Genomic DNA, 24749 nt, shown 5'->3' with positions numbered 1-24749 from the left:
AAGAAAGGTTTGGATTCCAAAAGACCCCCCTGAACGAGGTTCTGCCTGGCTGGTTGGGATGTAGAGACCTGGTGGGCACCAAGCCCTGCCAGGCCAGGGAGGGAAAGCCACACAAGGGCTTGGGGGGGTGTTAAAGATGTTAAAATCCATGGATTCAGCTGTGCTGCCCAACGCTGGGAGCTTCCAGCTCTGCACCTCAGGCACATCCCAGCTGCACAGAGCATCCTGCCCTTCCCACAGCACAGAATCCTGTGCAATGGTCTCGGGATCCCGGGTGGTTTCCAGACAGACCCAACCCCAGGCACGGCTGGAAAGGGAATGGGGATGGGAATGGAATGGGAATGGGAATGGGAATGGGGATGGGAATGGAATGGGGATGGGAATGGAATGGGAATGGGAATGGGAATGGAATGGGGATGGGAATGGAATGGGGATGGGAATGGAATGGGAATGGGAATGGGAATGGAATGGGGATGGGGATGGAATGGGGATGGGAATGGGAATGGGAATGGGAATGGGAATGGGAATGGGAATGGGAATGGGAATGGAATGGAATGGGGATGGGAATGGAATGGGGATGGGAATGGGAATGGAATGGAATAGGGATGGGAATGGAATGGGGATGGGGATGGAATGGGAATGGAGATGGGGATGGAATGGGGATGGGAATGGAATGGGGATGGGGATGGGAATGGGGATGGGGATGGAATGGGGATGGGGATGGGAATGGGGATGGGGATGGAATGGGGATGGGAATGGAATGGGGATGGGGATGGGAATGGGGATGGGGATGGAATGGGGATGGGGATGGAATGGGGATGGGGATGGGAATGGGAATGGAATGGAATGGGGATGGGAATGGAATGGGGATGGGGATGGAATGGGGATGGGGATGGGAATGGGGATGGGAATGGAATGGGGATGGGAATGGGAATGGGAATGGAATGGAATGGAATGGGGATGGGAATGGAATGGGGATGGGGATGGAATGGGGATGGGGATGGGAATGGGGATGGGAATGGAATGGGGATGGGGATAGGCTGGTCCTGTCCCACCAGCCAGGCACCACTGGGATCCACAATCCCAGACCCACTCCAGGTCCCTCTTTTGGGTCCCCACAGCTCTCCCCTGCAGGTTCCAGCTGGGAACAGCCCCCAGCTCCCCTTTAATCCCAGTTTTCCACCCCTGCCCCTCGCCCTGGAGCGCTCCCATCCCGCAATCCCCTCTCCATCCCTGGTCACTCCTTTAATCCCGGGTTTATTGCCCCGCCCCGGGCTGCAGCTCAGCCTCACGGCCCTGGGGTCCCTCAGGGAGCTCCGATCCATCAATTTGATTTTGTGGGGAGCCCTCGGAGGCAGCTCCAGCCGGGCAGCGCTTCCTGCCGGGATCAGCCGCTCCCACAGCTCGGCTCGGGATTTACCGACGCTCGGCACCTCCAGAGAGCTCGGCACCGCCAGCCCGAGGTGTCACCGCTGCTGTCACCGCTGCTGTCACCGTGGCGGGCGCCGGGGGAGGCGCGGAGCTCACGAACCGCGGCTGCCGCTCCCAGCTCGGCTTTTCCGGCATCCACCCACGGCCCTGCTGCTGCTCCAGCCCCGGCCCGGCCTGCCCGGGCTGCCCACGGCCCGCGGAGCCCCGCGGAGCCCCGGGAACGCTGCCCCGGCCCCCGAGCACCGAGCAGATGCCGCCGGCAGCGGGAGGAGCCGCGGGGGCAGCGGGAGCGCCCGGCCGGGGCCGGCGGCAACAGGTGCGTGGAGATTCGGGGACAGCAGGCGCTGCTGATGGCCTTGGAGCCGGCCCAGGGGATGGAGTCTGGGAATTGTTTACCTTGGAAAAGCCCCCGAGATCATCGAGCCCATTCGAGGCCACCACAGACCCCTGTCCCCAAGTGTCACATCCGCAGGGATGGGGATGCCCCCAGTGCCACCGTGCCAGCGCTCGAGCAGCTTTCCTGTGCAGAAATGCCCCCAATCTCCAGCCTAAACGCTGCCTGGCACAGCCTGAGGCCCTGTCCTCCTCCTTTCCGGGGGGATTCAGCCCGGGGGTTCCACCCTTGCGGTTTTCAGGGCTGATCCCACCTCCCTCCCTTCCCCTCCCGGCACAGGAACCGCGGGGACAGACCCCGAACGGATCCCAGGCGTCCTCCCGGGGCTGCTCAGGGAAAACCAGAGCCTCGCCCAAGGACCCGGGCACTGCCAGCAGCGCTGCCACAGCAACCGGGCACATCCTGCTGCCACCCCTCCCTCGGCCAGCAGAACCATCCCCGCTCCCGTCCCACGCTCAGCCCAGCCCGGGCACGGCCGGAGCCACCGGAGCATCGCCCCGTCCCCTGCCGGGCTCCGGGACACCGAGCTGGGAGCGGGCAGAGCCCCGGGAACGGCACAAGGAGGGGACGGCAGCGGGCTCCGGGCAGCCCCAAAGCGCCTCAATCCCACAGCCGGCCCTGCTGGAGCTCCAGCTCGTGTCCGACACGGGGCTCTGCACCAAACGCTGCCCCAGCCAGCCCAGAGCTCCCCAATTCCCGGTGCCACTCCCGGGGAGCTCCCGGGGCTCCTCCCGAGGGGCTGAGAGCGGAACGGCCCCGGTTCCTGCGGGGCTCAGCCCTTTGTGCCGGGGCTCTGCGGGATCCCCCCGGCTCCCGGACAGACCCCCGGCTCCAGCACGGACACAGCGGCTCCGCTTCATCCCAAAGTTTCCCCAGGCCGCCCTCCCCCGTCTCCCAGAGCCCCCAAATCCCCTCAGCCCTCGGGGGCTTCGGCGGCCGCCCCTTGGCTCCCCCACAGCCGAACCCCAAAATCAGCGGCTTTGCTGCAGCTGCGGGAATTCCTTGTTTTCCACTTCTTCTTCCCCAACACGCCCATCCCAGATTTTATCTAACAGCGATATTCATTCCAAAATTCCCATTTTTTTCCCGCTCCCCCGCCCACCCCAGGCTGTCACAGACCCCCGACCCGAGGATACCGCAGCTCTCGGGACCCCCCATCCCCGCAAGGAGCCCACCCGGGTACCGGGAGCGGCACCGGGAGCGGCACCGGGAGCGGATCCCCGCGCATCCCGCACCGCCCCTGCGGAGCCGCGGCCGGGCGGTGCCCGGTGCAGCCCCGCGGCTCCACCACCAAACTTTCCCGGTTCCCCCCGGTTCCCCCCGGTTCCTCCGCGCTCACCTGCGCTCCGGGCGGCGGGCGGGGGCCGCGCCCGCCCCGCCGCTCCCCGCGCCCATCCGGACCGGCCCCGCCGCCGCCGCACGGCGCAGCCTGCCCGGCCCGGGAGCGGAGCGGAGCCGCGGTTTGAATTGCTCCGAGCCGCCCTGATTGGGCTGCGGAACGCGGGGGGAGCTGCGATCGGCGGGGCGGAGTGAGGATACGGGGTGGGGAGGGATGCGTGGGGTGCGGGGATGCGGAGGGCGGGGAGGGATGCGGGGGATGCGAGGAGGATGCGGGAGATGGAGGATGCGGGGGTGTGGTACCCGGCGTGGGGGGGAGGCAGCGGCTGCGAGGAGGCGGGAGGGGGTGCGGGGGGATGGGACAACACGGGGGGATGCGGAGAGGTGTGCGGGGTGTGGGGCCGGGGGGGTGCGGGGGGAGGTTTGGGGGACGTGGTCAGCCGGGGATACAGGTGGAGTGGGGGGATGCAGGGATGTGACGCCTTGGAGGCATTTCAGGGATGTGGTCTGTGGGGGATTTTAGGGATGCAGGGATGTGGTAACCTTGGGGGGATTTTAGAGATGTGGTACCTTGGAGGGATTTTAGGGATGTGGTTCCTGGAGTATTTAGAGATGTGGTCCTTGGGGTAATTTTAAGGATGTGGTTCCTGTGGGGATTTCAGGGATGTGGTTCCTGGGGGGATTTTAGGGATGTGGTACCTTGGGGGCATTTAGGGATGTGGTAACCTGTGGGGATTTCAGGGATGTGGTTCCTGGGGGGATTTTAGGGATGCGATACCTTGGAGGGATTTTAGGGATACAGGGATGTGGTAACCTGGGGGGATTTCAGGGATGTGGTTTCTTGGAGGGATTCCAGGGTTGTGGTCCTTGGAGGGATTTTAAGGATGTGGTTCCTGGGGGGATTTAGGGATGCGATACATTGGGGGGGGGGGTTCAGGGATGTGGTTCGTGGGGGATTTAGGGATGTGGTTCCTTGGAGGGATTTTAGGGATGAGGTTCCTGGAGGGATTTTAGGGATGAGGTTCCTGGAGGGATTTTAGGGATGAGGTTTCTGGGGGGATTTAGGGATGTGTTACCTTGGAGGGATTTTAGGGATGCAGGGATGTGGTAACCTGGGGGGGATTTCAGGGATGTGATTCCTGGGGCAATTTTAAGGATGTGGTTCCTGGGGGGATTTAGGGATGCGATACCTTGGAGGGGTTCCAGGGATGTCCCTGGGGGTGCAGGGGCTGTGCTGTGTGGGGGCAATGCCAAGGAACGTGGTGGACACGCCAGGGGAGGTGACAGCAGCGGGCCTGGCAGCAGGGACAGGGGCCTGCAGTGGGTGTGGTCCTGCAGGAGGACCCTGGGGATGCAGGGAGGAGCAGAGCCATGGGGATGCTGTGAAAATACGGGATTGGGGGGTCAAGGTGGCTGCAGGGGCATCCATGGGAGTGGCCCCGGGGGTGTGGGGGACAGGAGGGCCATGGGGGAGGCAGGAAACCCTGGAGCAGCCCCGTGCTGGGACAGGCAGGAGGGATCCAGGCCCCACGGGGGTTTTTTGGCCAAGATCCCTTTGAAATGCCAGCTTGGAATGCCAGGATTGCTGCCGCTTGTGCCCATCCCGTCCTGCTGAGGATCCCGGCGATGCTCCCGTGGCCAGCACGGGCTGGCAGCGGGGACAGGACCGAGGTGATGGAGCTGCCGCTCCTCTCCAGCCTGGAGCTCCCGGCACCCTCAGAGCATCCCTGCAGCCAAGCCCATCCCTGCAGCTGCACCATTCCCGGCTGGATCCGTCCCTCTGGAGCGCTGCCTTCCACACCCCCGGGGCAGAGCAGGGGCTGGCTCTGTTTTCCCTCCATCCCTTGTCCCCAGTCCCTCCCCAGCTCTCCTGGAGCCCCTTCAGGCCCTGCAAGGGGCTCTGAGCTCTCCCTGGACCTCTCCTTTCCCCGGCTCTCCCAGCCCCATCCCACATGGAATCCTTTGGGTTGGAGATGGGGAAGTGCCCGCTGGGGTGGCACAGACCTTGGGAGCAGCTGGCAGCAAGGCTGAGCTCTGCCAGGGCTCCCACCTGGCATTCCACAGAAAATTCCACCATTCCTTAAAATCACCAGCCCTTGCTGTGGGCACAGCAGAGTCACACGGACCCGAGGAGGATGGCAGAGGAGGGGGAAAAATTAAAAAAAAAATTTAAAAGGGAAAAAACGCCTGGAAAAGTGTTTCTGTGCACGGCTTCGGGGTCTCCATGGCTACGGGAGATCGTGGCAGACGTTCCCGGGGAACTCGGACGTGCCGGTGCCAATGGAGACCGCGGGGCTCATCCCCGCCAGGGCAGGTCCCACTCACAGCCCGGGATCAAAACAAGCGCCAGGAGGGGAGAGGGAGGGATGGAGGGAGCCGCGGGTGCAGAGCCCGGCCCCTTCCCAAAGAAATCTGAGCCTGTGGTCCCGGGAATGCCGAGGCTGTGTTCCCGGGAAAAATGAGACTGTATTCCCGGCAAAACGGAGCCTGTATTCCCGGGAAATCTGAGGCTATGTTCCTGGGAAAACTGAGGCAGCGATCCCGGGAATGCGGAGCCTGTGTTCCCGGGAAAAATGAGACTGTATGCCCGGGAATGCCGAGCCTGTGTTCCCGGGAAATCTGAGCCTGTGATCCCGGGAATGCCGAGCCTGTGTTCCCGGGAAAAATGAGACTGTATTCCCGGGAATGCCGAGCCTGTGATCCCGGGAATGCCGAGCCTGTATTCCCCAGAAATCTGAGGCTGTGATCCCGGGAAAACTGACCCTCAGTTCAAAGGGAAAGCCGAACCTCTCTCAGTTTCCCAGGGAATGCTGAACCTCAATCCCAGTTAATGCTGAGCCTCTCTCAATCTCGGGAATGCTGAGCCTCAGTCCCAGGGAATTCTGAGCCTCTCTCAGTTAATGCTGAGCCTCTCTCAGTCCCAGTTAATTCTGAGCCTCTCTCAATCTCAGGAATTCTGAGCCTCTCTCAACCCTAGGGAATGCTGAACCTCAGTTCCAGGGAATGCTGAGCCTCATTTCCAGGGAATGCTGAGCCTCAGTTCCCAGTTAATGCTGAGCCTCAGTTCCAGGGAATGCTGAACCTCAGTTCCAGGGAATGCTGAGCCTCAGTTCCAGGGAATGCTGAGCCTCAGTTCTCAGGGAATGCTGAACCTCAGTCCCAGGGAATTCTGAGCCTCAGTTCCCAGGGAATTCTGAGCCTCAGTCCCAGGGAATTCTGAGCCTCAGTTCCCAGGGAATGCTGAACCTCAGTCCCAGGGAATTCTGAGCCTCTCCCAGTTAATGCTGAGCCTCCCTCGATCCCAGGGAAGCTCCGGGCAGCACTCACAGACCCCGCTGCCATCAGACCCTCCCTGGGGTGTTTGGATCCCTCCTTTCCCAGGGCAAACCTCGCTGGCAGAGAGGACCCATCGGAATCACGGCGGATTTTCAGGGTATTTTAAGAAAACGGTTTCGTGAAGTTTCTGCTGCCTTTGCGTTTAAAAAGGGAGGTATTTTTGGAAGTTTCTCCCTTCCCGTTTCAAAATCTATGTAAATCCTGTCAGATAGTCCCAGTTCCCAATTAGCAGCACTGCAGCAGCCAAGGGAAAACGAATTAAAGCCGTTTTAAAAAGCACCTCAGCTGAAAACATCCCAGGGAAAGGCGAGATGGAGTCCCACCCCTTCCCACCATCCCCATCCAACACCTGGACACCTCCAGGGATGGGGCAGCCACGGGCAGAACCTTTGCAAGTGGAATTTCCTCCCCGTGCTCCGTGGGGAGAAGCGTTCTCCAAGCCTTTGCCTTAATTAAGCTTTATTTATTTCTTTTAATTGGCAGCAACAGTCAGAGGCAGAAGGATCCCTCAGTAACTCATCCCTGACAAAGCCCCCGCTCCTTCCAGCAGCTCCAGAGAGAACTCACAGCTCTTGGAGCTGATCTGAGACAGGAGAAAAATCATTTTGGAATCGTTCACCACAAAAAATAAAACAAACCCAAACCATCTCCGAGGCTTTGGCAGAGGAGGCAGCACAGGAGGCTGCTGCTCCATGGATCTGTCCCAGATGAAAAACACCTCATTCAAAAAATCCTCCCCCCTCTAATGAATTGTTCCTAAACGAGCTTGGTGCTCGGGGCTTGGCTCAGAGCTGTCGTTTGGCACGGAGGCTTTGTGTGCTAAAGGCTGGAAAGAGGAGCCCCGGTGCCAGAAAGGCCCAGGGAGGACAATTCCACCTGGCAGCAGGGGCTGCATCCCTCAAAAATGCATTGCAAGGAGGAGAAAGGGAGCAAAGAGCGCTGAGGGATCACTGGGGACACCCTGACCATCCCATCCCATCAGATCCAGCACAGAACTGGGAAAAAGCCCCAAAAGCCTCGGGGTGACAGTGAGGGATGGCCCAGGGGCAGCTGCGGGATCACAGAATGTGGAGTGGGTTGGAATCATCTCATTCCAACCCCGTGGAATCCCCAGAGCTGCCCAGGATCCCTGGCAGTGCCCGGGGCCGAGCTGGAGCTCTGGAGCAGCCTGGGGGATGTGGGGGCTCAGAGCCCCCCGCGGTGGGATGGGAACAGCCCACGGGGTGTCAGAGGCAGCAGGAGCAGCTCTGAGTCACCATGCCAGCATCCCCATCCCCATGGCAACCCTGCAGCATCCCTGGCACAGAGCCAGGGCAGGGCTGGCAGTGCCCCGGATCCATGGAACCCCATGGAACCCCCCAGAGCCCCCCAGGCCTTGGCACCAGGGCTGGAAAAGCCCCCAGGGCCACCAGCACCAAGCCAGCACTGCCAAAGTCACCACTGGCCCTGTCCCCAAGTGCCACATCCCAAGGATTTTAAATCCCTGCAGGGCTGGGGGCTTCAGCTGTGCCAGGGTTTACAACCCTTTCCATGAAGGAATTTTCTCAATATCCAACCCAAACCCCCCCTGGCACAGCTTGGGGCTGTTCCCTCTTGTCCTGGTGTCCCCTGGGAGCACAGCCTGCTGTCCCCTGGCTGTCCCCTCCTGTCAGGAGCTGTGCAGTCCCCTCTGAGCCTCCTTTCCTCCAGGCTGAGCCCCTTCCCAGCTCCCTCAGCCTTTCCCGGGGTCCAAACCTTCCCCTGGACTTGCTCCATCCCAGCCTGGAGCGTTCCCTGGGCTGGCTGTGACCCAAATGCCACCCCCAGCGTGCCCTGGGGGTGACACAAACGGGGAATGTGGCACCCCCACGGCCTGGGGGTGCTCCAAGGGCTGGGGCAGCCTCTGCTGCTGGGGCTGTCCCATCCCAGGGACGTTCAAAGCTGCAGACATTCACAGAAGAGGAACTGGAATTATTCTCTTTAATCACTCTGGCAGGGCAGAGCTGGCCTGCCTCACCCTCAGCACCACAGCAATCCTTGGATTTCCTCTCCAAACCTTCTCCCAAGCTCCCTTTCCACGGGCAGGGGGTTCCTCAGCTCCCAAACCCCTCCAGAAGCCCAAACCCCACAAGTTCTGCTCCCTCTCAGCCATTCCCCCTGCAAGAAGCTCAAGGTGAGGGCCCCAAAATGCTGCCACTGGAATCTGAATTTGGGGATTTTTTTTTTTTCCATGATTTGGGATTTTCAATCCCATTTTTTAGATTGGGATTTCACCCCAGCAAACTGGGGAAGTTTGTGCTCCTGGATCTGGGCTCTGTGCAGGGATGAGGAGCAGACAAGGCCAGGGAGGTGAACCAGGAGCACAGTGAGACAGGATGGGACAGAAAAATCAGGATGGGACAGGAAAATTCAGCGTTCCCAAAGCAGTCCCACTCCTCAGACACTCCCCCTGCCCTTCCCCTCCTGTCCCACACCCTCCCCACCACCCCAAGGGATGCAGCTGTGGCTCTTTGTGACCAGAACCAACAACATTCCCCCTTCCAAGCTGTGGATAATCAAATCTCCCCCCTGGATATTCAGCTATCAGCCCCACCCCACCACCAACCTGAGGATCCAACACCTCCATGTGCAAAGTCCTGGTTGTATTTGGTTTGGGAAAGTGCAAGACACGGCAGGGACGCGAGGCTGGAGCCTGGCCAGGACATTGGCAGCCAGGAGCCCCTCCGAGGCCCTTCCAGGGATCTCCAAGGGTGCCAGCAGGTGGGAATGACAGCTCTGGGGGTCCCCAGCTGCCCAGGAGCCTCTGAGGCACGAGGATGAAGCAGCAGCTGCTCGTCCCAGGTGTCCCCGAGCAGGGATTCCCATTCCTCGGGGACTGGGATAATCAGGAGCTCAAATCCCAAATCCCCCAGCTCCCCGTGGGGGTTCCAGGCTGGAGCAGCTTGCAGAGGGTGGGAAGGGCCCAGCCCTGAGCCCAGCCCTGCTCAGAGCACCTGCTCCGTGCTGGAGGAGGAAATGTCCAGCAGCCTCCAGGCCATGTAGGGGTTCAGCTCGTCCTGGTCCCGGCACAGGGCCCACACGTAGAGCATCCTCAGCACCTTGTCCTGGAGAGACAGAGAGGAGAGGGCTGATCTGAGGGGCAGGGCCAGGCTGCCAGCAGGGCACCTGACAGCTCCTTCCAGCCCCAGAACTCAACTCAAAACCTGACAGCTCCTTCCAGCCCCAAAACTCACATCCTTCCAGTTCCTCCCAGCCCCAGAACTCAAACTGAATTCAAATCCTTCCAGCTCCTTCCAGCTGCAAAATTCAAATCCTTCCAGCCCCAAAACTCACATCCTTCCAGCCCCAAAACTCACATCCTTCCAGCCCCAAAACTCACATCCTTCCAGCCCCAAAACTCACATCCTTCCAACCCCAAAACTCACATCCCTTCCAACCCCAAAACTCACATCCCTTCCAACCCCAAAACTCAAATCCTTCCAGCCCCAAAACTCAAATCCTTCCAACCCCAAAACTCAAATCCTTCCAGCCCCAAAACTCAAATCCTTCCAGCCCCAAAACTCACATCCTTCCAGCCCCAAAACTCACATCCTTCCAGCCCCAAAACTCAAATCCTTCCAACCCCAAAACTCAGATCCTTTCAACCCCAAAACTCAGATCCTTCCAACCCCAAAACTCAAATCCTTCCAACCCCAAAACTCACATCCTTCCAACCCCAAAACTCACATCCTTCCAACCCCAAAACTCACATCGATCCACCTCCTTCCAGCTCCAGAACTCAAACTCAACTCAAATATTTCTAGCTCCTTCCAACCCCAAAACTCAATTCAAATCCTTCCAGCTCCTTCCACCCCCAAAATTTAAATTCCAACCCTCCCAGCTCCTTCCACCCCCAAACTCAGGGGATTTGAGGCTCCCCTCTCCCCAAACCTCCCTGTGTTCAATATTCCAGCAGCTCCACCCAAGCCCAGGCTCCTGATTAAAGCTGAACTTTGGGCTCCACTGGAGAATTTCAATTCCTCTCCCTGATTTATTGCAGCCCTGGAGGGATCTGACAGCAAACAGACTTTGATATCCTGTTCAATAATTATCCCATCAATATTTATCTCCCAGGAATGCAGGAGTTTAATGCAGGGAATCTCTGGATCAGCTGTTTCTGCCCTGCTTGTGAATCAGCCCAGATGGGCCCCAGCATTCAAATGAATCCCATTTTTCCAGCCTGGACCAAAGGCCAGGGCTGTAAAAGCCAATATCTGTTAAATGCCCGTATTAATTACAAGGAAAATGAGCTGCCTGGAGAGAGAAATATAATAAATATAATATAATATAATATAATATAATATAATATAATATAATATAATATAATATAATATAATATAATATAATATAATATAATATAATATAATATAATATATACATAGTATAAAATATATATTTTTATGTATTCATCAATAATAATAAAATTTCTATTATATACAATATAATAGAATATAACACAATATAATATAAATTATAGATAATACATAATGATTACATATTATATTCATTATATATTAATAATAACTATTTTATTTTGTTTTTATTTTGTTTTTATTTTGTTTTTATTTTTATTTTATTTTATTTTATTTTATTTTATTTTATTTTTCCTCCTGGAGAGAAACGTTTATTCAGGGAATTCCATGGGCCAGGCTGAGCCTGGAACCAGGAGGGAAGAGCCCCAGGGGCAGCCCAGGGTACCCCAGAGGTGCCAGGGATTTGTCTCCCAGATCATTCCCTGCTCCCCAAAAACCCCACACAGCTCCAGGCAAGGGTGGGAGTTCCCCGGGAGATTTTCATGGAATTAAATTCCTGCATTCTTGGTGGGAGTGTGGGGAGCTAAAAATGTGGATTTGGGGTTTTTTTGATGCAGTGACTCAGCCCTGCTCTCACCCTGCTTGCCAGAGGGCTCTGCCCAGCCAGGGAAAGGAAAAGGGGAGGGAACCCCAGCAGGGCCAGGGGGGAATGGGATGGAGCTGGAATGCACTGGGAGACCCCAAATGTGGCCAGACCCCAAATGTGACCCAGACCCCAAACCTGTCTCAGATCCCAAACATGTCTCCAACCCCAAATAAATCCCAAACCCCAAACCTGTCCCAGGCCCCAGACGTGTCCCCACTCACCGGGTCCCCTTCCACCACCTCCCCCAGGTGGTTCTTGATCACCATCACCACCTGGGCTTGGAAGGTGATGATCAGCACGGGCCCCTGCTCCATCATCTTCCCCATGGCCAGCTGTAGGGACAGAACCCCATGGACATCAGCCCACAACCCCATGGACATCAGCCCATAACCCCATGGACATCAGCCCATGGACATCACCCCATAACCCCATGGACATCACCCATTAATCCCAGGGACATCACTTCATGAACCCCATGGACATCACCCCATAACCCCATGGACATCACCCCATAACCCCATGGACATCAGCCCATGGACATCACCCCATTACCCCAGGGACATCACCCATTAATCCCAGGGACATCACTTCATGAACCCCATGGACATCACCCCATAACCCCATGGACATCACCCCATAACCCCATGGACATCAGCCCATGGACATCACCCCATTACCCCAGGGACATCAGCCCACAACCCCATGGACATCACCCCATAAACCTCATGGACATCACACCATGGACATCAGCCCACAACCCCCAGGGACATCATCACCCCATGGACATCATAAGCCCATGGACATCACCCCATAATCCTACAGAGATCACCCCATAATCCCATGGACATCACCCCACAACCCCCATGGACATCACTCCATAAACCCATGGATATCACCCCATAATCCCACAGAGATTACCCCATAAACCCATGGACATCACCCCAGGGACATCACCCCATAACCCCATGGACAACACCCCATAAACCCCATGGATATTACCCCATGAACCCCACAGACATCACCCCATAACCCCCATGGACATAACCCTGTAACACCACGGACATCATCCCATAAACCCCATGGACACCACCCCACAACTTGATGGACATTACCCAATAACCCGATGGACATCACCCCACGGACATCAGCCCACAACCCCACAGAGATCACCCCATAACCCCATGGACACCTCCCCACGGACATCAGCCCACAACCCCACAGAGATCACCCCATAACCCCATGGACACCTCCCCATGGACATCACCCCACTCCTGCAGGCCCAGGGAAGATCTCCCACATTTCCCCCTGGCTGCTCAACCACATCAATTCCATCATTCTGATAGGATGGAAAAGCTGTTTCCCCAAAAAAAAAAATCCCAAGTGAAACCTTGGGAACCCAAAGCTTTCCCCAAACTGTTGTGGGTTTTTTCATTATTTCCCCAAGTCCATAAATCTGGGAAATGGGAACGAGCTTTGCACCGTTAGCTCCAATTAGAAAGCAAATTCAAAGACACCCTGCTCTCCAAAAAAACGCAATTTTCTGAAGGAAATGTTTGGAACCAGAACATCCTGAGCTGGAAGGGACCCACAAGGATCAAACAGAGCTTTTCTCCTTTTTTAAATCCGTTTTTGCCAGGAAGTTGCTCTGAACCAGACAAAAACTGTACCAGAAACACTTCAAGGTGGGAACTTTTGTTTGCCAGGATTTTTTCCCCTCTATTCCCAGGCTGTTCCATTAAATATTTAAACACTTTATATTCACTGGAATGCAAGAGGAGTGAAAATTCCGCTTTTTTCTTTTTAAATTCTCTTTCTGCCCATTGTGGGCAATCTCTTTGCATCCCTTTTTTTTTGGGATGCTGCTCTTCAGCTCAGGAATTCCTGCCTGTGCTGCCCCAAAAGGAGCCACAGGCACTGAGGACAGCAGGATTTTCCTCTTTTGAAATGTTCCCAAACATTCTGTTTTATCCCTAATAAAGGAAGCAGCAGCAGGACAGGGCTGGGCTGTGTCACAAAGGAATAAATTTATTTTTAGGGCGATTTTCCTGTTCCCTGAGGGAATCTCAACAGCTCTGCCACGTTCCCATGCCTGATCCCAGGGAATGAGCTCCCTGATCCCAATCCACAATCCCTGGAGCTCAATCCATCCAAAAAAACCCCAATTTTCCACCCAAGCCTAACTCAATTTGCAAGATATTTTAGATATCTTGGATATCTGAGATTTTCCCTTCCAGCACTGGGATTTCCCTTCCAACACTGGGATTTCTCTTCCAGCACTGGGATTTCCCTTCCAGCACTGGGATTTTCCCTTCCAGCACTGGGATTTCTCTTCCAGCACTGGGATTTCTCTTCCAGCACTGGGATTTTTCCTTCCAGCACTGGGATTTTTCCTTCCAGCAATGGGATTTCCCTTCCAGCACTGGGATTTTTCCTTCCAGCAATGGGATTTCCCTTCCAGCAATGGGATTTCTCTTCCAGCACTGGGATTTCTCTTCCAGCACTGGGATTTCTCTTCCAGCACTGGGATTTCCCTTCCAGCACTGGGATTTCTCTTCCAGCACTGGGATTTCCCTTCCAGCACTGGGATTTTCCCTTCCAGCAATGGGATTTCCCTTCCAGCAATGGGATTTCCCTTCCAGCACTGGGATTTCCCTTCCAGCACTGGGATTTCCCTTCCAGCACTGGGATTTCTCTTCCAGCACTGGGATTTCTCTTCCAGCACTGGGATTTTTCCTTCCAGCAATGGGATTTCCCTTCCAGCAATGGGATTTCTCTTCCAGCACTGGGATTTCTCTTCCAGCAATGGGATTTCTCTTCCAGCAATGGGATTTCCCTTCCAGCAATGGGATTTCCTTTCCAGTACTGGGATTTCCCTTCCAGCATTGGGATTTCCCTTCCAGCAATGGGATTTCCCTTCCAGCAATGGGATTTCTCTTCCAGCAATGGGATTTCACTTCCAGCACTGGGATTTTCCCTTCCAGCACTGGGATTTCCCTTCCAGCAATGGGATTTCCCTTCTGGGAGCAGAAATCCCAAACCCCAGAGCTCAAACCCAGCATTCAGAGCAAAGAAGGTTGGACTGGATGATCCTGGAGGGGTTTTTCCCAATCCCCCTGATCCTAAAAAGCCCCTCCTGATCCCCTGAGTTGGATTTTTCCCCCAAAAGAAGAGTTTTACAGGGAACTCACGTCGATGTTGTCAATGTCCAGGATCCTGGAGTGGAACTGGAGCCCCAGGGCCTTGGCCTGCTGGATGGGATGGGCCAGCTGGCTGTAGGTCTAAAGGGATGAACAAACTGGGGTTGGGAATTGTTTGGGATTGTTCTGTCACCATCAAAGAATAAAAAAAAAAAAAAAAAAAGGAATTTTTGCTTGGAGAGAAAAAAAAAACAAAAAAAAAACTCATGAGAAAAATTCACTTTTTTTGGTAAATGTGGTGAAGGAAGGGATTAAAAAACTGCAGGAAATGCTTTGGGATTCACAAAAATCCCATTTTTACTGGGAAGAATGTGATGACCTGAGAGCAGCTGAGAGCTGAGGGACTCACAGCTGGACTGAACAGCAGGAACAGGAAATATAAAGGAAAAACTGGGAAAATAAAGGAAAAGCTGGGAAAAACAAGGAAAAGCAGGGGGGAAAATGGGAAAAACAAGGAAAAACAGTGAAAAAACAGGGAAAAACTGGGAAAACTGAGAAAACTGGGAAACGCAGAGGAAAAGCAGGGGAAAACGGGGAAAAGCAGGGAGAAAAGCAGGGAGAAAAGCAGGGAGAAACTGGGAAAAACTGGGAAAAAAACTGGGAAAATGAGGGAGTTCAGTGACCAGAATCACCATCTCAGCACCTGTGGGATCCATTAAGAGGTTTTATCCCCCAGGTTCTCAGGAATAAGATTCCCATTTCCTCCCCTGGCTTTTCTGACTGATTACTCTGGACTTTGGAGCTTCATTTGCAATTCCAGCTGCCTTGGGAATGTTTGATTTTGGATTTTGGCTTCACAAAGTGCAGGGAAGCTGCTGCTTCCCTGCAGAGCAATCCAAGGTGTCATTCCCAAGGTTGCTGGAAGCAGGGAAGATTCTTTGCTTTCAGACTGGATTATTGTTATATATATTAAAAAAAAAAAAAAAAAAAAAAAAAAAAAAAAAAAAAAAAGCTGATCAGGATTTATTAAATTGAAAAAAAAATTGGCTCTTTCAGCCCTCTGGTGGTGGGGAACAGCACTCGGAGAAAATCAGTTCTTGGATTAATTTCGGAATTGGAAAAGCAGAATTATTTTGGATTTTACAGCACAATAATTTTGGAGGAATGAAGTTACTCCCTGAATTCCAAGCCCTCAAAAGAATAAAAGAATCTCATTTTCAAGGGAGAATCCCAAGTTTTGGGGAGGTTTTTGGGAGCTTCACTCACGGCCTCATAGCACCAGTCCTTGAGGATGTCGAGCTCCCCCGAGATCAGAGCCTGAGGAGGAAATCGGAGAGAACATTTTAAAGAAAGAAACATTTTAAAGCTCCTCCTATATCAAAGGAAATCAAACAGAACATTTTAAAGCTCCTCCTATATCAAAGTGGGACCAATCAGCCCTTCCAGCCTTAAATCCCACATTTTGTGGGACTCTGGGGGGAAATTGGAGCTGCAAAAGGGGAACAGCAAAAAGGATTTCTATAAAAACACAGGAGCTGAGGCCAAGGGACATAAACCTAGGGATAATTAAACTCTCTTAAAGCTTCCAGCTGAACCTTCCCATTAAATCCTCCTGTTCAAGCTGCCAGGGAGCCAGCAGAGCTCCCAGAGCTCACAAATCCTGGGATCAAACGGGAGCAGAGCTGCAATTTCCCACACTGCAAAACCCTGGGCACAGAAGGAACAGAACAATCCCACGTTTGGCTTCTTAAATCCCAGTTTTTTTCCAGGCTCTCCTGAGTCCCTCTGAACAATTCCTGCTCTATTCCAAATCCCAAATTCAGAACAATTCCTGCTCTATTTCAAATCCCAAATTCAGAACAATTCCTGCTCCATTTCAAATCCCAAATTCAGAACAATTCCTGCTCCATTTCAAATCCCAAATTCAGAACAATTCCTGCTCTATTTCAAATCCCAAATTCAGAACAATTCCTGCTGTACTTCAAATCCAAAATTCAGAACAATTCCTGCTCCATTTCAAATCCCAAATTCAGAACAATTCCTGCTGTACTTCAAATCCAAAATTCAGAACAATTCCTGCTCCATTTCAAATCCCAAATTCAGAACAATTCCTGCTCTATTCCAAATCCCAAATTCAGAACAATTCCTGCTCTATTCCAAATCCCAAATTCCCTCTGTCTTTCCTGCTGCAGTGACAGGAATCCACATCCATTTACAGTCACATCTCCCATCACTATGAGTCCCTAAAAACCTCAAATTCCAGACATTTCTATGACCACTGAGCCATTGGTCAGAACCTGCTGCTCTTCCCAAATCCAGATCAAAAAACCCAGGAGAAAATCCCAAATTCCTTCCCTTATCCCTCTGCTATCACCATTTGCTTACCCACTTCCATCTGATCCCACCTCATTTGCTGTTTTCCGGGCCAGAAAATAATTATTTATATATTTTATATATCTATATAATTTGTATTTATGTTTAAATATAAAATATGTGTATATATAATATATATTCTATAACATATATATTTATTTTATATATTTATAATATAATGTATATATAGCTCCATATAGATATCTAGAAATAATTTATATTTATATTTAAATATATAAATCATATATATTTATATTTAATAGCATATGTTTATATATTTATAATATAATTTTTACATATATTTGTCATATTCATATACTTATTATCCCATGGTTTCAACCTACCTTTATATATATATATTTATATATTTATAATAGGAATTTTCTATATATTTATAATATTTATGTATTTATTTATACATTTATTATCCCATGGTTTCAACCTACCTTTATATATATATTTATATATTTATAATAGGAATTTTCTATATACTTATAATATTTATGTATTTATTTATACATTTATTATCCCATGGTTTCAACCTACCTTTATATATATTTTTATATATTTATAATATAAATTATCTATATACTTATAATATTTATGTATTTATTTATACATTTATTATCCCATGGTCTCAACCTAAGTGTGGGATGTGATTCCTTTCCCAAGGTCTGTGCAAAGACCTTTCCTGTGCAAAGCTGGAGAAGCAAATCCTGACCCAACTTTTGATTTTAGCAGGGCAAAAGTAAAGGAAAAAAAAAACATTTTCCATGGGGTAATGAGGGGGAAATGAAGGGGCAGCAGCTGCTGAGCACCTCCAGGACGTTGGGGATGATGTCCCGCTCACACTGCTTCAGGAAGCGATCCTTGTCAAAGGAGGGATCCACCCTGAGGATCTCTGTCAGCACCTCGGACATCTCGGTCTTGGAGAACAATCCCCCTGCAAGAACAGCCCAGTGGGTGATGGCACTGCCACCAGCACAGGGACACAGGGACAGAGCTCTGGGACAGACAGACAGAGGGGGGAAAAACAGCTGGACACAGGGACAGAGCTCTGGGACAGACAGAGGGGGGGAAAACAGCTGGACACAGGGACAGAGCTCTGGGACAGACAGACAGAGGGGGGAAAAGCCACCAGGACACAGGGACAGAGCTCTGGGACAGACAGACAGAGGGGGAAAAAGCCACCAGGACACAGGGACAGAGCTCTGGGACAGACAGACTGAGGGGGAAAAACAGCTGGACACAGGGACAGAGCTCTGGGACAGACAGACAGAGGGGGAAAAACAGCTGGACACAGGGACAGACAGGGAGGAAAAGCCACTAGGACACAGGGACACAGCTCTGGGGAGAGACAGAGGGAGGAAAAGCCACCAGGGAATAGGGACAGACAGGGAGGAAAAGCCACCAGGACACAGGGACAGACAGGGAGGAAAAGCCACAAGGACACAGGGACAGACAGGGAGGAAAAGCCACCAGGACACAGGGACAGACAGGGAGGAAAAGCCACCAGGACACAGGGACAGACAGGGAGGAAAAGCCACCAGGACACAGGGACAGACAGGGAGGAAAAGCCACCCCGGGAACGACTCCAACCTTGAAGCTGAACCTGAGGTTGATCCCAAGGATTGTCCTCCCATCCCTCACCCACACAGTGACCCTGGAAGTGCTGCAGGGCTCTGGGATGTGCCCAGGGCTGGCAGCCCCAGCTGCAGGAGCAGCTCAGACTGATTCCCTGTCCCCAGGAGCACCTCAAGGCTGTCCCTGTCCCTGTACCTATGAGGTCGGTGACACGGTCGGTGACGGCGCGCGACGCTCGGATGAAGGCGTTGTCGCTCTCGTCGTACTTCATCTTCATCTCAAAGAACCCTGCAGGGAACAGAGAGCTCAGAGCCCTCCCAGCAGGGCCCAGCCTCTCCTGCACCCCTTTGTCCAGCACCAGGCACCACCTGGGAGTTGGTTTTCTCCCCATTTTATTCCCATTTTTTCTCCCCCATTTTTTCCCCCATTTTCCTCCCCATTTTCCTGCAATGTTCTGATCTCTCAGCAACTCCTTCTCTGCTAACACCCAGATTTAACCCCTCTGGGAATGCTATTTATCCAATGGAATGAGCAGATCCAGGATCAGGCTCACTTTGAGCAGTGCTGTTTCCATCCCTGGAGGTGGCACTGGCGGTGACAAGGTGGGGATCAGGGACAGGTTGGACTCAAAGGTCCTGGAGGGCTTTTCCAACCTAAATTCTGGGATTATTTTCAGGGCATTTGCACCAGAAACAGCCTCAGATGATATCAAAGGTCAGCTTCGCATGACAGAAAGATCCCAGGATTTTAATTTTTTTTTTTTTAAACCTTTCATCAATTTGGAAGTTGTGTGAACCTCCCTCGATTTTTCAGGATTTTCCTTGTTTCAGGCTCCAAGCCCACAGAGAAAAGTGGGAATTTGGGATTTGCTGGGGCTGGAGGCCCAGATGGGAGCAGGGCTGGGAAGGGAATGTGCTCAACTCACTGTTGAAAACCACATTGTTGTCCTTGAAATCTTTCCACTGCTGGTACCACTTGGAGTCTTTATGCAGCACCATGCCCATGGCTTCCCTAGAGAGGGCAGAAAACAGGGATAAAATGTGGATATTTGGAAAAAATTAGCTTGTAACAAACACAGACAACGCCCTGAGGAATATCTCTGCAGCAGTTGGCATCACTGAGGCTGAGACAGCACAGAAATGATGAGCTCAATTACAAGATAAATGATGGCCCCATCAATTATACAATAAATTGCAGCCCCATAAATGATAGCCCCATAAATGATCCATCAGATAAATGAAACACCAGGCAAATAAAAACCCAGATAAATAAAACATTAGATAAACAAAACTCCAGATAAATAAAGCAGCAGACAAATAAAACTCAGCTCAGAGGAGCAAAGCAGTCCAGAAAAAAGGAGCTCAGCTTTAGTCCTGCCAGCATCACCCAGCTGCAAGTTAAAACTGAACACAGAACAATGCCCAGCTCAGGATTTCACCTCAGAACATCAAATTTCACCTTTAGAATTTGAAATTTCCAGTTTTACCACAGGAAGATCCAGGACCATTCACTGCTGGGAACCTGCTGCTCCCCACAGCTCCTGGATTTTAATCCCTGACCCGTTTTTTTTACCTTTCCCATCAAATTCCACACAGAAACATCCCCCCAGAGGACCCCACACGCACTCATTGGCTTCAAACACTCGCTGCTCTTTGATCCTCTCTCCGGAATATTCCGTGCGCTTCCGCAGCCGCTCCGGGCGCCTGTAGGGACCAGTCTGCCCCAAAACACTCTCATCTATTTCCTTCTTCACAGTTTCCACTCCCTGCAAGGAAAACAGCCCCGTTAGGATGGGTTTATTGCTCTCCCAGCTCAAATTCCCCATCCTGGGATGCTTTGGGACCTGGGTGGGGCAGGAGTGGGGCAGCCACAGCCTGGCAATAAAACATTGGATATTTTCTGTGTTTCCTGCAAAAAGAGGGATTTGAGAAAGCTAAAATTCCTCTGGAGAGGGACATTTTCCAACCCTGCATGCAGGGAGCTCAGCCCTGCCAGGGGAGGTGTGATTTCAGACCTGCAGGATTTCAGATTTCAGACCTGCAGAATTTCAGATTTCAGACCTGCAGGATTTCAGATTTCACCCATGCAGGATTTCAGATCTGCAGGATTTCAGATTTCAGACCTGCAGGATTTCAGATTTCAGACCTGCAGGATTTCAGATTTCACCCATGCAGGTTTCAACCCTGCAGGATTTCAGATTCTACACCTGCAGAATTTCAGATTTCACCCCTGCAGGATTTCAGATTTCAGACCTGCAGGATTTCAGATTTCAGGCCTGCAGGATTTCAGATTTCAGACCTGCAGGATTTCAGATTTCACCCCTGGAGGATTTCAGATTCCACCCCTGCAGGATTTCAGATTTCACCCATGCAGAATTTCAGATTTCAGACCTGCAGAATTTCAGATTTCCCGCCTGCAGGATTTCAGATTTCATCCCTGCACGATTTCCCACCTGCAGGATTTCAGATTCCACCCTTGCAGGATTTCAGATTCCAGCCCTGCAGGATTTCAGATTTCACCCCAAACCTCCCCAGAAAGGCTCTCCCGAGGTTCTGGGTGCCCTGGGAGCCCAGGGAGCAGCAGCAGTACCTGGGAGATGGCTTTGAAGGCTGCAGTCCTGCCCAGCTTCTCCCCTCCCCTGGTCACAGACTCTGCAGATTGCTTGGCTGTTTTGGCAGCTTCCTCCACCCCCTCCTTGATCTTCCTGCCCAGGTCGCTCTTGCTGACCTCGTCCAAACTCTGGAAAGGAAAAGGGAGAAGGGAGAAGGGAGAAGGGAGAAGGGAAAAGGGAAAAGGGAGAAGGGAAAAGGGAAAAGGGAAAAGGGAAAAGGGAAAAGGGAAAAGGGAAAAGGGAAAAGGGAAAAGGGAAAAGGGAAAAGGGAAAAGGGAAAAGGTCATTGCAGCTCCAGGCTCAGCCCCAGCCCCTCTCCAGCCCTCCTGGAGCTCCTTTAGGCTCTGAGCTCTCCCTGGAGCCTTCTCCCCTCCAGGTGAGCACTCCCAGCCTGGCTCCAGCCCTGGGGGCTCCCCTCTGGATTCTCTCCATCCTTATTTTGTGCTCCCAAGGCTGCAGGTGGGGTGTCCCTCTTCTCCATCTCCCCAAATCCCAGAGGAATCCCTGTCTGGGTCTCCTCTGATCACACCCAATCCATTATTTTGTGAATGCCTCTGGTTTTAAAAGCTCCAGGAGCAGCAGCACCTGCCCCAAGCAATGACAATTCCAGCCCCCTCAAAAGCCCAACTTGAGCAGAGCTGCCCTGAGGAAAAACCCTTTTACCTCTTTAACCGTCCCTGTTATTTCTTCAAGTTTCTTTTTAATCACTTCTGAGGTCTTCACTGTTTCAGATTCAATGGTTTTCTGGGGGAAGAGAACATTAATCAAGAGACAGAAACTACTCAAACCCAGCTTGGATGGAGCACAATCCATTAAGGCTGGAATTGAGGGCAGAAAAAGGAACATTTCAGGAGTTCATGGCCTGAGTCAGCAGCAGCTTTGCAAATGATGATGTTCAGAGCTCTCTGAACAATGCAAAGGAAACATTTGATGCTCAATTTAATGCCTCATTATTTGATCTGCTCAGAAATGCAGCCAAGTGTCTGCTGGAAAGGACTTTCCACTAGAATAAAAAACCCCAAAACATTCCAACACATAAACATTCTGAGGCATCCATTTAGCACTGAGTGCTCCCAGCCAGGCAGAACAGCTCAGCTGTGGATTTAATGCTCACTCAGAGCAGTAAAAGCTCAAAAAAAACCAGGGAACGACCCAAGGAACAAACCAGGGAAACCCCAAACACTCACATATTTCCTCCTGGCTTCCCGCAGAGCATCCGACTCCTCCAGCTTTTTTGCTTCATCTCGGAATTTTTTGATGCTTTCCTTCATCTCTTTGTTTTTGGCCAACTCCTGTTTGATGTTCTCCACAAAACCTGAGATGAATCCCTTCCTTCCTCCCGAGGAGTAGCATCTGGACTGGAGAAAATCATTCCATGTTGGAGAATCCCATGGAATTAGAGCAGACAGGACCCAAAAATCACAAGTTTTGGGCTTGAGGATCACTGGATCACTTTTAGAATGAGTGGAAACATGGAGAAGCCTGGAAAAGCAGCAGCTGATCCTTCAAAGAGCCACATGGCCAATGGATTTCATGGAACCTCAGCATGGATTGGATTGAAAGGATCTTAAATCCCACCCAGCTGCACCTCCTGCCACAGGCAGGGACACCTCCCACTACCCCAGGGGGCTCCAAGCCCTGTACAACCTCAGCTGCCCCAAAAATTCCATTTAAAAAGTGGAGATTCCCAGCTTGGAATTGTCCCCAGAAATTCCCTTAGTTCCATTTAAAAAGTGGAAATTCCCAGCCTGGAACTGGACCCAAAAATTCCCTTAGTTCCATTTAAAAAGTGGAGATTCCCAGCCTGGAACTGTCCCCAAAAATCCCTTGAGTTCCATTTTAAAAATGGAAATTCCCAGCTTGGAACTGGCAGAGCCACATCAGGCCGAGGACTCTGCTGGGAACACACCCTGGAGTGCAAATGGAATAAATTCAGGGGGGACCAACCTGGGGGGTGCCCAGGGCAGGGCTGCAGATCCTGACCAGGGCGCTCCTGGGGAAGGCAGGGATGGGATAACGCCGGGAGAGCAGCCAGGGCCCGCTGAGGAGACATTTCTGCAAGGAAAACAGCACAGAGGGAGCTCAGGGCAGCACCCAGGGCTCCCAGCACCCAGGCACAAATCCACCTGGAGATGAAATGTGAGAAGCACTGAGGGGTTTTTATGGGAAAACTCCTCCAAAACCAACTTTTCCCAGCTCTGGAGGGTCCCAGAACAAGCCCAGGATGGTTCTGCTGCCCTTGCCGAGGTCAAACGCGCAGATCCAGCTCTGGAAGGGCTCAGGGCTGAGCTCAGGGCAGAACCACGGAAATCCCATAAAAATCTGAGCTGGCTCCCGAGCAGCACCGGGAGCGGGACAGAGATCCCGAGCAGAGACCCCGAGGCTCCGGGCACACCGGGCTCATGCCGTCCAGTGAGCCCCGGGGGCGGCTCACGGTAAAACCGCCCCCATGGAGCCCCGGGAGAGCCCCGGTAACAGCTCCGGGCTCGGGAACCCCGGGAGAGGCCGCGGGAGCAGCTCCGGGCTCGGGAACCGCGGGATCCCGGAACGGTTGGGCTGCAGGAGCCTCGACCCCTCCAATCTCGGGGTCACGGACCCGCTGGAGGCTCCGTCCCGCCGGGCCTGGCGGGAGCACCGAGCGCGGAACCGGAGCCCCCCCGGGCCCGGGTGTCCGCACCGGCAGCCGCCGGCACCGGGGCCCGGCGGGCGGGGAGGGATCGGCGGCTCCGGGCCGGCCCCGCCGCGCCGCTCGCTGTGCCCGCCGGGCCGGGCAGGCCCCGGGGTGCCGTCCCGCCCGCTCCCGGCCGGTGCCCCCGCGCTCACCCGGCACCCTCCGGCCGCCGCCATCGCCCCGCGCGCCCCGTGACCTCCGCGCGCCGCCGCCGCGCCGTGACGTCACTGCCGCGCGCCGCCCGCGCCACGTGGCCGCGAACGGCGGGACCGGGAGGGAGCCCCGGGGCTGCTCCGGCCCCACCGGGGCTGTCCCGTATCCTCCCCGGCCCCACCGGGGCTGTCCCCGATCCTCCCCCGGCTCTACCGGGGCTGACCCCGATCCTTCCCCGGCTCTACCGGGGCTGCTCCGGACCCACCGGGGCTGTCCCGTATCCTCCCCGGTCCCACCGGGGCTGACCCCCACCTTCCCCAGCCCCATTCGAGGCTGCTCCGACCCCACCGGGGCTGAACACGATCCTCCCCCGGCTCTACCGGGGCTGCTCCGGCCCCACCGGGGCTGAACACGATCCTCCCCAGCCCCATTCGAGGTTGTCCCGACCGTCCCCTGCCCCACCGGGACCCCCCCACCCCAGTGCCCCTCCGTGTCCCCCACGCGATCCATTTGTGTTAAAAGCGTTTCCTGCAGCTAAAGGGGAATTCTCCCCCCCTTGCAGCTGCAGCAGGTGTTTGCCCCTTACCTGCCTCTGCTCCAGGAGAGAATAAAGAGGTTTTTAACCCCATTTTCAGTTCAAACCTTTCCACTGGCACCAACACCACGCAGGGGAGATTATTTTTAAACCAACATTGCCACTAGAGAAAATCTTTGAGCTGGGACAGCCCATGGATTAGGTGGGATAGAGAAGAGGGAAGATCCTGCACCCTTGGATACATCTTAAAGAGATTCTGTCAGAAGTCA

At 53.4% G+C, this 24749-nt stretch overlaps 2 protein-coding genes across 3 annotated transcripts in view; both read right to left on the bottom strand.

Moving 5' to 3' along the window:
• CTXN1 (cortexin 1) overlaps window positions 1–3260 on the bottom strand; it is a 19364-nt gene extending 16104 nt beyond the window's left edge. Inside the window, exon 1 of the mRNA XM_058821159.1 lies at window positions 3165–3260. The gene's annotated coding sequence lies outside the window, so the exon portion shown is untranslated. The remainder of the gene's footprint in view (window positions 1–3164) is intronic.
• A 5830-nt stretch (window positions 3261–9090) lies between these two features.
• TIMM44 (translocase of inner mitochondrial membrane 44) lies at window positions 9091–24004 on the bottom strand. Of its 2 annotated transcripts, XM_058821127.1 has the most exons (13): window positions 23945–24004; window positions 23069–23176; window positions 22309–22479; window positions 21785–21865; window positions 21100–21249; window positions 20136–20275; window positions 19436–19521; window positions 18706–18798; window positions 17745–17869; window positions 15820–15870; window positions 14605–14694; window positions 11638–11748; window positions 9091–9582 (listed from the first exon to the last, which is right to left on the bottom strand). In XM_058821127.1, exons 1-13 carry the CDS (start codon window positions 23966–23968, stop codon window positions 9463–9465), a joined length of 1350 nt encoding a protein of 449 aa, XP_058677110.1. In that variant the 5' UTR covers window positions 23969–24004; the 3' UTR covers window positions 9091–9462. The 2 variants fall into 2 exon arrangements, with proteins under 2 accessions (XP_058677110.1, XP_058677111.1); XM_058821128.1 differs by lacking the exon at window positions 23945–24004 and having other exon boundaries at window positions 22309–22474; window positions 23069–23143.
• Between the last annotated feature and the right edge of the window lie 745 nt (window positions 24005–24749).

This window comes from Ammospiza caudacuta, chromosome 28, assembly GCF_027887145.1.
Source record: "Ammospiza caudacuta isolate bAmmCau1 chromosome 28, bAmmCau1.pri, whole genome shotgun sequence".
Taxonomy (NCBI): domain Eukaryota; kingdom Metazoa; phylum Chordata; class Aves; order Passeriformes; family Passerellidae; genus Ammospiza; species Ammospiza caudacuta.
Note: the sequence above shows the minus strand (reverse complement) of the source record. Positions and strands in the feature narration are given on the sequence as shown.